Source organism: Engraulis encrasicolus, chromosome 18, assembly GCF_034702125.1.
Source record: "Engraulis encrasicolus isolate BLACKSEA-1 chromosome 18, IST_EnEncr_1.0, whole genome shotgun sequence".
Classification (NCBI taxonomy): domain Eukaryota; kingdom Metazoa; phylum Chordata; class Actinopteri; order Clupeiformes; family Engraulidae; genus Engraulis; species Engraulis encrasicolus.
Window position 1 is genome coordinate 44087117 of NC_085874.1, and position 14344 is coordinate 44101460.

At 41.6% G+C, this 14344-nt stretch overlaps 1 protein-coding gene across 3 annotated transcripts in view; it reads right to left on the reverse strand.

Moving 5' to 3' along the window:
* mthfd1a (methylenetetrahydrofolate dehydrogenase (NADP+ dependent) 1a, methenyltetrahydrofolate cyclohydrolase, formyltetrahydrofolate synthetase) overlaps positions 1–14344 on the reverse strand; it is a 53214-nt gene that overhangs the window by 13444 nt on the left and 25426 nt on the right. For all 3 annotated transcript variants that reach the window (XM_063223674.1, XM_063223673.1, XM_063223672.1), the window contains 10 exons: positions 12524–12697; positions 11615–11751; positions 11132–11178; positions 10870–10977; positions 10292–10366; positions 9073–9168; positions 8544–8684; positions 7303–7371; positions 3843–3954; positions 2178–2317 (listed from right to left, as the gene is read on the reverse strand). In XM_063223674.1, the coding sequence (XP_063079744.1) occupies positions 2178–2317; positions 3843–3954; positions 7303–7371; positions 8544–8684; positions 9073–9168; positions 10292–10366; positions 10870–10977; positions 11132–11178; positions 11615–11751; positions 12524–12697 (1099 nt within the window). The remainder of the gene's footprint in view (positions 1–2177; positions 2318–3842; positions 3955–7302; positions 7372–8543; positions 8685–9072; positions 9169–10291; positions 10367–10869; positions 10978–11131; positions 11179–11614; positions 11752–12523; positions 12698–14344) is intronic.

Here is a 14344-nt window from a genome sequence, read left to right on the forward strand (position 1 = left end):
AAACCTAACTTTTGATAACTTTTAACTGAATTGTAATATTCGGTTTCGGTTTCGGTATTCGGCCAAGTGATTAATTATTATTCGGTTTCGGTTTCGGCCACAAATTTTCATTTCAGTGCTCCTCTATTGAAGACAGTACCATGTAGTGTACCGTTCAAGTCTTCATGTAGTCCTACTGTAGTATTCATGCCTTTTCAAGGTCTCATACAGTATAATGTACACCGGGTTTCCCAAACTGGGGTGCGTGCACTGCTACAAGGGGGTGCGCAAGCTGAATTGAGTAATGGCGGATATGTGTGTTTTATACAGCATTAATGAAAATTAAGTAGTTTTAATTGTATGGCGAATTGTATTTTTAAGAAATATCAAGTCTATTGGAAATGATGATTCCCTAAATTACTCTGTATAATGTGCAATGATTTGCGCAGTGAAGCCATATTTGAGTGGCCAATACAGGTAGGGCAGGAGCCAGGCAACAGCAGAACATCATGCAAATCTGATTCTGATTTCATAGCCAGTTCTGTGATCTGTCATTACAGAAAAAGATATCCCTGTTCTCTTATGTTTGCCATGACTGTTCACCTGAAGTGTGAGTTGCTGTATACTGTATGATGCAGGAGTAGAAGTATTTGCAGTCAATGTAAAACAATAATGGTTATACAATTCACGAGTGTCTGAATAAAAAAGGAAATGCAATGCAAGTACTAGCCTGTACCTAAGCTTATTGTAACAACAGTGCCTTTTGCAGATCCATTAGCCTATGTACAATTTGGTATTATAGAGGATGTTTTCACAACCTTTATCTGGGAAAAAACGCAATCCATCTAAAGGTACAATTTTGTGCAATTCCACATTTGACCTTATTAAACAGCAGGTACAGTACGTAATCGTTCTGACGGTGCGGTAAGCATGTGTACAGAGAGTACTTCTATATCTCTGTGAGCAGAAATCAAACAGAACACCCCACACGCTTTGAATATACTCCCACACGTCTATTAGTGGATATACACACTAGATGAGCATCATTATTCAAGGAATCTTTAGAAGCATATTAGTATTATGGCTTATATGTCATGTGGCACACCATGCCTCCTACTCTCTGCTTTGCATCAGTATGTTAACAATTATTAGAAAAACATTAGGCTGTATAACATGATGTCATGTGAGGTGTCATGTCTGCAACTGTACCTTCTGCTCAACCCCATGCGCAAGCGCACGCTGTGGCCGGCAGGATTTTTTTTATTGCTTATCCAACCAGAAGCATTTTGTTTTGTTTTGTTTTGTTTGTTTTGTCTGTTTGTCAATGTTTTGTTTTGTTTAGTCTCCTGTCTGATGTTGTTGTCTTGTGTCACTGTCACTCCACTTGTTTTACCTGCAAGCAAATCTACCTTCCGGTACCAATAAAGTTACCTTACCTTACCTTTACTATGAATCTCCTAACCAAACATTAAATATTACAGTAGTAGACGTTCACCATGCCGAGATGTGTTGCCTGCCTTCTACTCTGCATGAAAATTTAAAATAAAGTCCGCACACCAGGCTCCCGTTTCTTTAAATTGAATGCTGCCCGAAACGTCTCATTAAATGTAAAGAAACGGGAGCCTGGTGTGCAGACTTTATTTTCAATTTTCATGTGACTTTGCTGGTCCTGCACCCAGAATATTTTTGAGACGGATGTGCGTGTTTTTTTCTATACTGCCTTCTACTCTGCTCCATAGCATCTTGAATTATTAGAAGCATATTAGTATAAAGGCTTGTGTACGACTGTATGTCATGTAGGGCTGCACAATTAATCGAANATAATCGAAAANCGTGATAAAATCATGAAATCGAAGTCGTGATTTCAATAGTGATTTAGTCATGTCAATAGTGAGAGCTTTGAGAGCATCCTTGAAGCCAGAACGTACTGACAGGCTGGTGTTTCTGGCCAGATATCTGTCCATCTAAGTTTCATGCTATTGCTACATAATTATTACATTTCATTTTATTTTGCTCACCCCATATATAATTCATTCCTGGTTATGTATTTCATCTTGTAATAATTTTCAAAAAAATCTGCAAAAAATCAATAATCGTGATGAATAATCGTGATTACAGTTTTGACCAAAATAATCGTGATTATGATTTTTTCCATAATCGTGCAGCCCTAATGTCATGTGTCATGCCATGTCTCCTACCTTCTGCTCTGTGCCGTGCATCTTGAGGGCGCGGACAGTGGCCACCATCACTACCACATCTGGCTGCAGCCCTGAGTAGCGGCACTTGATGTTAAAGAACTTCTCCAGACCAAGCTCTGCACCGCAGCCAGCCTCAGTCACTGGAAAAATCAAACATATTTCAATTATGTTTATTTAGCATGAACAGTTGTAAGGTAGTTAGTTGCCCCTGACTAACTCCTAACTATTATGTGTGCATTAACGTGGCAGTATGAGTGTATGATCTAAATGTGTGCATGTCTGTAGGGAGAGAACACAGCGTTCACCTCTGGTCCAAGGACACATTCACTGTGGATATACGTATTAGGATACATGTCAAAACCAGACATTAGAACTAACCCTATTCATATCTTTTTTGGCATTCCTGGGCCTGGGGGGGGGCTCTTTTGACCCCCCCCTCATAACTCATGAACGGAATACAGTATGACTACGAAACTTGGGGGAGATGATCTACATATGGACATCTATGAATGACATCATTTTTGTGTAATTATCTGGTATTATGACATCATTATCTTATTATGCCCAAAATCTCGCCATAATGGATTTTCCAACAAATTTTGGTAATGCACTTAAATTGTAATGATATTGTGCTTCAAACCACTTACATGCTCACAAAGTTGTCTGAAGCTAATGGAAATAACAAAAAAATATGAAAATATATGGCGTCATAGATATGGTAAAGTGATTTTTGGTCAGACATACCTGTCAGAAAACCGTTGCCATGGCAACGCCAAAAATGATAAACCTAATCTTTCGGTACCTAACTGTAGCCAACTAAATGTTAGGAAAAGTCACAAAGTTTCGTAGTCATAGCTTAAGTCGTTAAGGAATTATATGACATCAAAGTTGGTGCGGGCACTTTTAGCCCCCCCCCCAGTCTGGATAGGGTTAATGGGTAGCCTCATTCACTCATTGCTGAGAAAAACTCAACTACAACATAACAACATAACTATGACATTACTGAGAGGCTTTAGTAACAGATTACAACTTGGTCATTACAATTTTGGGGAAAGTTGAGTTATAACATAGGAAACGCGAAAGTGGTTAAGTAATCAAAAGTGTGTTCAATTTAACACAGAGTATCTTAATGAAAATGTCATCCCTCAAAATTGCCCTTACACAGGTGAAATATTGACAGAGACTGACTTGTTTAGTGTTTAGTACAGAAAACCCATTCAACCCATGCATGCTTTAAACAGATGTGAACTCAATGAAAGTGTATTCCAATAAATTAGATCAGAACATTATTGTCTTCGTGCTTGCTTCATCATTTAACTGTGTTATTCTGTGTTTAGTTTTGTACTAAAATGTCTCTCCACCATTATTACACGAAACATAAAGCCATCCGTCATTGTTCTTCGATGCTACTTCAGTGAAAGAGAAAAAATGATAGCGTTTAATCATGCTGCACCCAAGTTAATAGGAGCAATGTAGCAGAGGCACACACACACACACACACACACACACACACACACACACACACACACACACACACACACGCACACGCACACGCACACGCACACACACACACACACGCACACACACGCACACACACAGTCTCTGGCAGGTAGCAGATCACACCTCTCGGGGGAAGATGTATCGAGCTGGAAGTGTCTGACTCACCCACAAAGCCCGCAGGCCCCACCAGCTTCAAGGCCATCTTGTCAGCCAGGATGGACGAGTTCCCATGGCCCAGGTCCGCAGATGGACTGGTGTGAATAAACACAGGAGAGCCCTGGGGGTCGGAACAGCGGAACAGCGGACGGAACATAGAACACAGAGAAACATAATACAGGTGAGAGTTATGGGAGCAATATTGATGATGATGACGATGATGACGATGATGACGATGATGATGATGATGATGATGATGATGATGACGAAGGCTAGAATCTAAAATGTGGACAGAGAGAAGGCACTGTTCTATACTGAAATAAAATGTTTTGTGACTTTATGATGCTGTTTAATGTTTTCCCTACATTAAAAAGAAAAAAGAGTTACGAAAAACAGTTCAAGTTCAAGTTTCAAGTTTATTTAGCCATATCAACAGTATAAAAATACAGTTGTTAGGAATGTAACTTGGTGTGCTCATACAACAACACAACAAACAAAAAAGAGCCACTTCAAGCTGTAGGCCTAGCTGTAGCTGCTGTAGCTTGCTTCTTCCAAAGTCAGGTAACTTGAGAAGTGGATTACCACTATATAATCACTTTGCTCTTAAATATCCTTCTAGATCAATAAAGTGTCTCTTATCTATAAAGGCATTGGTCGCTTGGCTGAGCCACAATGAACCAAAGCTAAGCCTGAAGAACATCTATTAGCACATACTAGGCCTGGGCCTACTATGCTAGCTATCACTGGGTGGAAAGGATGATGGGCAACCTGGATTCAGAAGCTACAGACTAGTGGCAAAAATGTTGGTAACACTTTCTATGAAGACCATGTCAATAGCATTATGGGTGCATTCATAACAACTTATAAGTTGATCTTCCAGACGTGTGCATAGAGGGATATTATAAGCCATTGCAGTCAGCATGTAGTTTATAACTGCGCAAGTCACGAGCACTCACACCATCCTAGGATTTATTAAGCATTATACACAAGATTTTTAGTCATTCATAAGTGTTGATCTAATGCATCATGGAGCATCATGAGTGTAGTCATAATGCCCTGTGATTAATTATGATTAATTATAAGTTGTTATTAATGCGCTCATAATGTGATCGTAATATAGGCATGATCTGAAAGTGCTAGCAATATGTTATTCATAGTTTTATGTTTTATGTGAGTTGTGCTAATTCACAAATCACTTAATTACACAATTCACTTAATCAGCTGATTTTGGGTGTGGGTTGAACCATCACATGGTGTTGCTGTGTTTTCCATCGCTAGGGCTTATGCACACACAGACAGCAGCCCAGTTTCTGTGAGTTGTCTGAGGTGAATATGTCACGACGAGGTACTGCTTTATATTCCCTGAGCCTCGGAGTCTGGGGAGGAGTCTAGAACACCTTTGCATAATTTAGTGTCTGCTAAGTCAGAATGGCCCTACAGGCAAAAAAAAATGCAGGGGAAGAGCCAGGTTTAACCCTTTTGCGTAGACTAGAGCCCATGTTATAATGGTACTGTCATCAAAATTGTAATGGCTAGGACTTCAGGCTTCAGGCTCTTGATAATATCATAGCAATGTTGTTATGATATTGTTCAGTATTTTCAGTAAATAGCCTACTGAATTAGGCCCACCGGTGACCCCATCTGCACAAAGAGCCTACATTGAAATCTTGTTAAAAGTAATATGAATCCTGACTCCAGAAATTAACTCCTTGTATATTGGATCTGCATTTCCTGGCCCAGCCAATTCTGATCAGGAGACGGATCATAAGAAGGGTTGATTTAGCCTGATTATCATCGACTTTCAAATCTCTTCAATACTTGGTCTGACCAAGGGCATGAAAATTACAGTATTTCTCAATTGGTTTTGTACATTTCTCGAATCTCTCTCGCAATTTGCAAAACATAATATTCATTCTCAAAACAGCTTTAACAAATGGCAAAACATGGTGGATAACCTGCAAAACCGAGTCTCTTGCTCAAAACCCTTATTTGTCTTTCAAAACCAAGTTTTTTGTGTCAATAAACGTATCAGCGCCAGCAGAACGGTTAGTCATTGTGTCATAGTGTATGGACAAGCTAGTCAAATCAATGTCTCATGTTGTCAATTGAATAGTACACTCTTGAGGATCTTTTCTGAAGCGAAATGCTGTTTAGATTGGATGGGAAATGTTGTAAATTCAGTTTTATATTACATTGATCAGATAAGATTGAGATAGTTTCATGCATTCAGTGACAAAGCTTTTTGAGTGACATGACAAAAGCAATTGATAATGTACGAAATCACTGAGAATTGTACACAGCCATGGCATGGTGGACGAGAGCATTTGCTATATGCCGAAAACAACGAGAAACTGATTTGACCATGTGCACAGGTAACACCAGGAAGTCACAATTGAACAAAGACTTTTGAGAATCATTATTCTGTTGTGAGAAATGTACAAAACCAATTGAGAAAAACTGTAACATTTCCCAAATGGCATGGTTGACCCGCCTCCCTTGTTTTGCTACTGGTTGCTTGCTTCCCGACAAAGTGGGAGGAGTTACCGATATTTGTATTGCTCCTGGCTTGACTAGAAGAAACACTGAAGTTGTGGTGTCACTAGGAGGGCGCGGACTGGCTGCTAGAGTTGATTGGCTGATGAGTGAAATCAAAGGTGCAGACTGGCAGAAGGAATAAGTGGTGGGATTTTTTCCTCACTAAAGCTTTGGCTGACACCTCTGCTTATGAGCTGTGAAAAAGGTTTAAATAAGATGTCTCACCCTCACGGTCTACTCTGCAAGTCCTATTTTCAAGGCACCTCTTTAATCTCCACTTTATATTCATGATAATATTTTCCACACATATTTGGTGGTGAAATAGGCTAAATTATGGGTTGATTTGTTAGTGTGTTACACCAATTAACAAAAATGTTGCTCATCAGGTACTGTAGTTATGTAACTCTTTATTACATTTCCCTTTTAGATTCATCGCCGATACGTGACTCAGCTGTTACAGATCTACTGCACTTCAAAGGTCGCTAGAAATAATTCCCACCTCAGCCAGGTTCAAAAATGAGAATATTTTCTCTGACTAAGGCACTCCAAATAAAAATGTCTTCATTAATTTGACAAGTCCTACAGTATATGGACATATCAAAAACAAGACCCACGCGTGGCGGCATGAGTGCCTTCTTCAGGGCAGTGACCCACCTCAGCCAATTATGAATGAGATCTCCGTTTGTTAGTGAGATGAAGGGGGTTCATGTAGCATGAGGCATCTCACCAGTCTTGCCAGATTGGGCTGGTTCCCGCCCAATTGGGCTGCTTAGGATGGCCGTGTGCGGGTAAAAATGGCATTTATCAGAAAAATCCACCCTATTTTTGCCATAGAAATCAATAGAATTGGGCTGGATTTTGTGCCTCTAGGTGGGTTTTGAGCATTTTTTTGGGCTGGAAATCATCAGCCTCATCTGGCAACCCTGCGTCTCACCTCTACGGTTTGCATCAGGCACGGCTTCAGGGCATCTCTCAGGAGAACGGTCAGCACAGAGGTCACTCCCTGAAGCAGAAGAAGATGATGATAATAATCAGTACATTGCACCTTTTAAATTGCTTAGTAATACAAACCCTCATAGTTTCATAAAAGTTCTTATAGATGACGATGACGAGGACTGACGAGGATGATGATGATCATGATCATTTTACAGTATGGCACGAATAACAAGAGAAAAGTGAGAAAAGTGATCCGATTCTTATAGATCCAATTCTTGTAGATGATGATGATGATGATGATGATGATGATGATGCTGGTGATGATGATGATGATGATGATGATGATGATGATGATGATGATGATGATGATGATGATCACTGTGGGGATGACCGTGGGCTGTACACTTCAACCTCTCTCATTAGCAGGGGTGATAGTGAAAAAATCCTGAGCCTGAACTTTTCCCCCTGCTCTAACGACGACGACAAGATACTGCATAGTGACGTAACGTAGGCCTATTTTGACACATTATTCAAGCATTTAATAGCCTGTGTATGACCATTATTCAAGCCTGATAGTAGAAGAAAACCCTGAACCTGTAACAATTTCTGAGATAAGAATAACCTAATGGCTAATTATTATCAATTTTTATTTTTACAAACTCTGTCAAGCCTGAAATCAGGCATGGCGCCTGAATACTATCAGCCCTGCATTAGTTAGCTGAATAAAGGCCCCACATCGAAAGTTTTGTCCAGGGAGCAGGACCCAAGTCGCATGAGCATAAAAAAGGAAAAATGTCCAAGCATTTGCCGCTCAGTCTTTTTCATTAAATCAACCATGTGAATTTTTAGGTCAGACCCCTTCCTCAAGCTGATTGTCCCCCCATTTCAAACCTTTTTACATTCACATGTACAAAAAACCTGACGGATTATTTTAAATATACAAGTTGTCAAGTATTTAAATTAAATACCAGAAAAAGGGGTATTACTTGCTTGAGTGGGCGCTGTGGTAGGTTATTATATCATTGTGTGCACCTCACCTTCTCAAATGTCAACAGATTTGAACAAACACATTCCTATGCATACACAGACAGAGAGAGAGAGAGAGAGAGAGAGAGAGAGAGAGAGAGAGAGAGAGAGAGAGAGAGAGAGAGAGAGAGAGGCAGACAGACAGACAGACAGACAGACAGACAGACAGACAGACAGACAGACAGACAGAGAAGGTTTTCTTCAAGCACTAACCAAGTCTTCTATTGTGACGGGTTCTCCTGAGCAGTCGCTCGTCACCACCATCTTGGCCAGGCGATCTCGCAGGTCCTGTATGCTTGTGCTCAAAGCCAAGATGGCCATGATTTCATTTCCTACAGAGGGGCTCAGCTTGTCCTATGAAAGACAGATCAATTATGTTGCATGTTGCATGTGCAATATAAACACACACACACACACACTAATAACATGACAAAACACACTGACACAAATGCACACAAACAAATGCACATACACAAACACAAGTGCACACACACACTCACACACTCTCACACTCTCTCACACACACACACACACACACACACACACACACACACACAGAGCGAGAAGTCAAAGACTGGTTAGAGAGAGAGAGAGAGAGAGAGAGAGAGAGAGAGAGAGAGAGAGACAGACAGACAGAGAGAGAAAGAGAGAGAGAGAGAGAGAGAGAGAGAGAGAGAGAGAGAGAGAGAGAGAGAGAGAGAGAGAGAGAGAGTTCTAAATGTAGCTCTTGTTTGCCACATACCACTGACACCTTGAAGGGATCAATGTCCAGTTTAACAAATTTCCTTATCTCCTCGCCGGTCAGTGTCAGAGGGTCCGGCTTGTCAATCCCAAGTTTCTGAAGGTCACAGAGTAAACAGCATGAGCAGATGGCGTCAGACAGCTTTTGCTGGGCCCAGGACATTTAAAGTACGGTACTACTTTTAGATTTCTTGCACACCTCCTTTTGTCAAGTGCGTAGGAGTGGATCCACTGGGTCACCAACGTAGAGATAAAGAAGCTCCCGCACACTGTTCACATTTGCAGAGTTTTTTTTACTTGCGACGTTTCGGTCCGAAACGTCGCAAGTAAAAACTCTGCAAATGTGAACAGTGTGCGGGAGCTTCTTTGTCTCTACCCAGGACATTTACAGTTGAGGACGATATTATTAGCCCCCCTCCTGAAATTAGACATCTCTCTTGATTTCTCAGTGAGAATGACCATTATAAACCATTTCTGTTATTCTGGAGACAAATACACTGGTGGAGATCATATCCAATGTGTTGAATTTGGATTTTCCCATTTTTCACAATGAGTTTAAACAAAAAAGGGTAAAAATGGCAAGGACAACATTACCAGCCCCCTTATCATTAATAGTCAATAGAGTGCCATTTATGAACCAAAACTGACATCAGGCACTTTGATTAGTTGTTAACTATGTTGGCACATGCCCTACCAGGGATTTGTCATGGAAACACAATTTTCGTCCCCCTCTCTCCCTGGGCCAGGGACACCTGACCCCTTTGCCATCCCGCTATGTTTGCTTCCCTGGATGGTGGTGCCAGATGCCAGATAGTCCACAGCCAATTTTTTACAGTGCTAAATTGACACTAAGAGAGTCGATGATATCATTCGGAGTGAACTGAAACTGACACTAATTCCTCTTTTTCCACTGCCGGTTTTCTGGTAAGCCATACAGCTTGATATAGCGTGACTTGGCCGCCACTTTTTTGCTTTTCGGGTGGAGACAACACAGCTCAATCATAAAGCAAAAAGTGGCGGCCGAGTCGCGCTGTCGAGCTGTAGGCCTACCAGAAAACCGGTAGTGGAAAAGAGGCATTAGAGAGTCACAAGACAACACTTGGAGAACTGAGACTGACACTTAGAGAGTCAAAGATGTCACTCGGGAGTGAACTGAATGAACCGTGCTGAATTTACTGTGTTGTGTGTGTGATCCTTTGAGCATGAGCTTGAATACTCGCCTCTATTCTCCTCAGCTGAGACGGTGAAAATTCCCTTTGGCCATCTCGGAGAGGCACCAGGAGATCAAACAGGCTCTGTGCAAAAATGGAGGGAAAGGAAGAATACATTGGGGCTGTTCCGACACATGGCAGATTGAAGTGTAAAATAAATAAATATAAATATAAAGAGAATAGGGCAAGGGATCTCATTACATGGACATGGGAATGTTTACAAGACATCAAAAGGAGGAGAACAACTTTAGAAATAATAGCCACACCAAAAAGGCAATGGCTGAGACATACGTACACACAGAGACACTCACAATCTATATGCTAATAAGCATGCACACACAAACACATAGCAAAGAAGGACACAGACACACACAGACACACAGACACGCAGGCAGACACGCACAGACACACAGACACGCAGGCAGACACGCACAGACACACAGACACGCAGGCAGACACGCACGCACGCACGCACGCGCGCGCCCTCTAGTTTATCTGCAGTGCACGTACGCACAAACACACTCACGCACGCGCACGCACACGACTCACGCACGCACGCACATGCACACAAGTATATGTCCTATCACCTGGTTTGTCTGCTGGGCCTCGCTCTGCATGCGAGCATTAATGGTGTCCAACACCAAACAGGTTGCCGTGGATACGGCCTGAGTGTCACTGGTCAGCAGCAGACTTGCCTGAGACAAACGATCACATAGAAAATAAACAAACAAACAAACAAACAAACAAACAGATATCTATAAGGACCAAATTAAACCGAAATACTATAGGTCTAGTTGCTGAATTTAAAGCACTATATTCTACAAGTGAATGTGGGAATAATGTCCATACCTCCTCAACAGGCACAATTTGAGAATATCCTCCGCCCACAGCACCTCCTGTTGTGGATGGAAGAGGAAAAGCAAACTTTCTTAATTAACAGGTAAAATAACATTAATATTATGAAAGTCATGTAGTGGCCATTTTGCACCTTTGCAACAAAAAAAACAACAAGTACAAAACAAAAAACATATAGTATCACGCCCCCTTCTCCAAACTTGCATAATTGTGGTTAAAGCGTATGTACAGTAAGAATGCAAAGTGACTTCTGTAGAACTGAACTGAATTGAGAAACACTTGATTTGACATTGTAAACATTCCTTTACACTGTAAGATGGAAAGGACTTCTCACAGAAGATTGCTACCAAGGGAACCTGAGAGACAGGAAAAAAGCCAAATAGCGACCTTTAAATTGACCCAACAAGAGCAAAACAAACACAAACTACAGTAAACAGTCTTGCCATCATTATGCATAGAGTGAACCAAAGCCTTCACCTTTGACACTGAATGTGGCTCCCGTGGTTGGTTGCCTCACACAGGCGATGGTGTTTACGTTCAGGTGTGCCCCCAGTGCTTGGGTCAGCCCAAGGGTGGTGGTGGTCTTCCCTTCTCCCAATGGTGTTGGCGTGATTCTACAACAGACCAAGTTTCCATACTGAAGTACAAAACAAGCATAATAACAACCATGGGTAAACTAATATCTATCTATCTATGTTTCCAGTTGATTTCACTACTAAAATCAGGTGGATCGGTTATTTTATTCCATCTCTCGAAATTCACACAGTTGAACAGGATCTGTATGTACTGTATACCTTCATTTAGGTCTACTATGGGATATAGTAAAAAAAAAAAACATAACACTCAATAGGAAACTCCCATTGTCATTGTGGCATTTCACAGCACACAGTGCTTACTGCACACAACAAAATTGTATTTATGCCTCACCCATGCAAGGGGGCAGCCCCAAACGGCGCCCAAGGTAGCAGGAACGGTGCCATGCTCAGAGTACCTCAGTCATGGAGGAGAATGGGGGAGAGCCCTGGTTAATTACTCCCCCCACCAACCTTGCGGGTTAGGGGTCAATCCAGCAACCTTTAAGCTACGAGTCTGATGCCCTAATCGCTTACCCAAGACTGAGTTATTGCTTACCCATGACTGAGTTACTATAACTGCCTAATGCCTCTTTTCCACTTTTCTGATAGGCCTACAGCTCGACACTTTTTGTTTTACGATTAGGCTGTGTCATGCCTATTTGAAAAGCAAAAAGTGGCGTCCGAGTCAAGCTGTGTCAAGCTGTAGGCCTATCAGAAAACCGTCTGTGGAAAAGAGGCATAACTGTACTGTACTGTATAATCTAAACTGAACATTTCATTTTGAATGGCAGGTCCGTAAGGGCCTCCTCACCCCGTCACCACCACGTATTTCCCATCAGGCTGTGCCCTCATGCGCGTCAGGACGTCCAGCTGCACCTTGGCCCTGTGGCGTCCCTGAGGCTCCACCTCCTCGGAGAACAGGCCCACCTCCCGGGCCAGCTTCCCCACGGGCTTGGTCACGCACGCCTGGGAGATGGCAGTGTCACTACAGAACAGGAAGTACAGAGAATGGTAATACTTAATAATAATAATGTCTGCTCATAAAGCATTAATAACACTTAGTAAATAATGAGGAAATGATGAACAAAACAGTAACAAATGTTGGTAAATGACTTGGAAATGTTGTGTTAATGTTTTATTTTTTATCAAATATTTATGAATTGCTTCGAAAACAATAAAAATATTCCGTTAAAAGGTTTTTAAAATCTTGTATAATTTGTAGATATTTTATAAAGTCTGAATAAAATGTAGTTAATAATAAAAAAAACATGTGTTAATGTTTTGTTCATCCTTAGTTAATTATGTACTAGGTCTTTATATGCAGGCATCATTATTAAGGGTTACCAAGAGAATTTGTAAAAATAATTTAATGGACAAATACACAATTAAACAGTAGAAATAAACCTAGTAAGTTGCTAACTGGGTTATCAACGATGCTTTCCAGAAACGAGGTCCAGAACAGTGCCACTAAGGTATGTATGTAAACAACATTGGAAAAAAAATGCAGAAATGACACAACTCTAATAGAGAGGTAGAGAAGCATGTAGTTTCCATCTAAACAACATTTGGGGGAAAAATCCCAAAATGGCCATAATAGAGAGAAAGAGACCATTGCACAAATGAGGGGAGCGGTCAACGGGATCAGACTGCATTGAAAAGAAGATGTGAGCAATGTTGCGTATTGAGAGCGCACTTACAGGAAATGTTTTTCGACACAGGAAGTGAGAGAGTGCCATCTAGGAAAATGGCACCTGTGCTCAGGGCCGCTGACAGCTTTTGCCGGGCCCAGGACAAAGTCATATGAAAGGGCCCCAGATCCAATACATACAATGTAATGAGGACCCTATTTTGGGCCTCCTCTCTCCCTGGGCCCGGGACAACTGACCCCTTTGTCCCCCCTGTCGGCTTCCCTGACTGTGATGCTAATACAATTAGACTAAAGGGCTCTGCATACTTCACGTGCGCATTTTGTCGCGTGTGGCGCGAGAACCATTAATGACGTCATCACTTGCGACAGACTATTCATACTTCAGAAGGCTTTCGCTCGCATTGTCGGAAGTGCCCTCTGCTGTTCATGAGAGAAACGGCAGTTTCTTTCGCAACTCGCAGCGTGAGTTCTACGGATGTATAAAATAGAAAGCCAAACACGGCTGCTGTAGGGCTACTGAACGTCTGACTTGTGACTTACCACATTGAAACATAGGCTATATTTTTTTGTTGTAGCCTACATTGCCAGATCATTCCAAGACCATGTGAGAGCATTGTTCTGGCGGCAGAATTTTTAAATATATCACCGAACACAATGTGCTTCTGAACAAAGTAAACAATTGTTTCACTGAACAACATTTAAGAGAGAAGATAAAATAACTCTCTATGACATTTTATTATCCTCAAAATGGTGCAGGATCCATTCTGTAGTAGCCTACAGTAGTTGTAGCCTCTCTTCGCAACTCCTGCTTTGTCTGCCTACCTGCATGGTCGCTGGTGGCGCACGACATGTTACAAAAAATGTGGGGTGCACGACGTCGCGACACGGCAGCTCGCGCCACGGCGTGTGACGTCATTTTGGGTCACGTGATGGCGCGAGTGAGGTCGCGAGTGAGGTCGCGAGTGAAGTATGAAGGAGACTTAC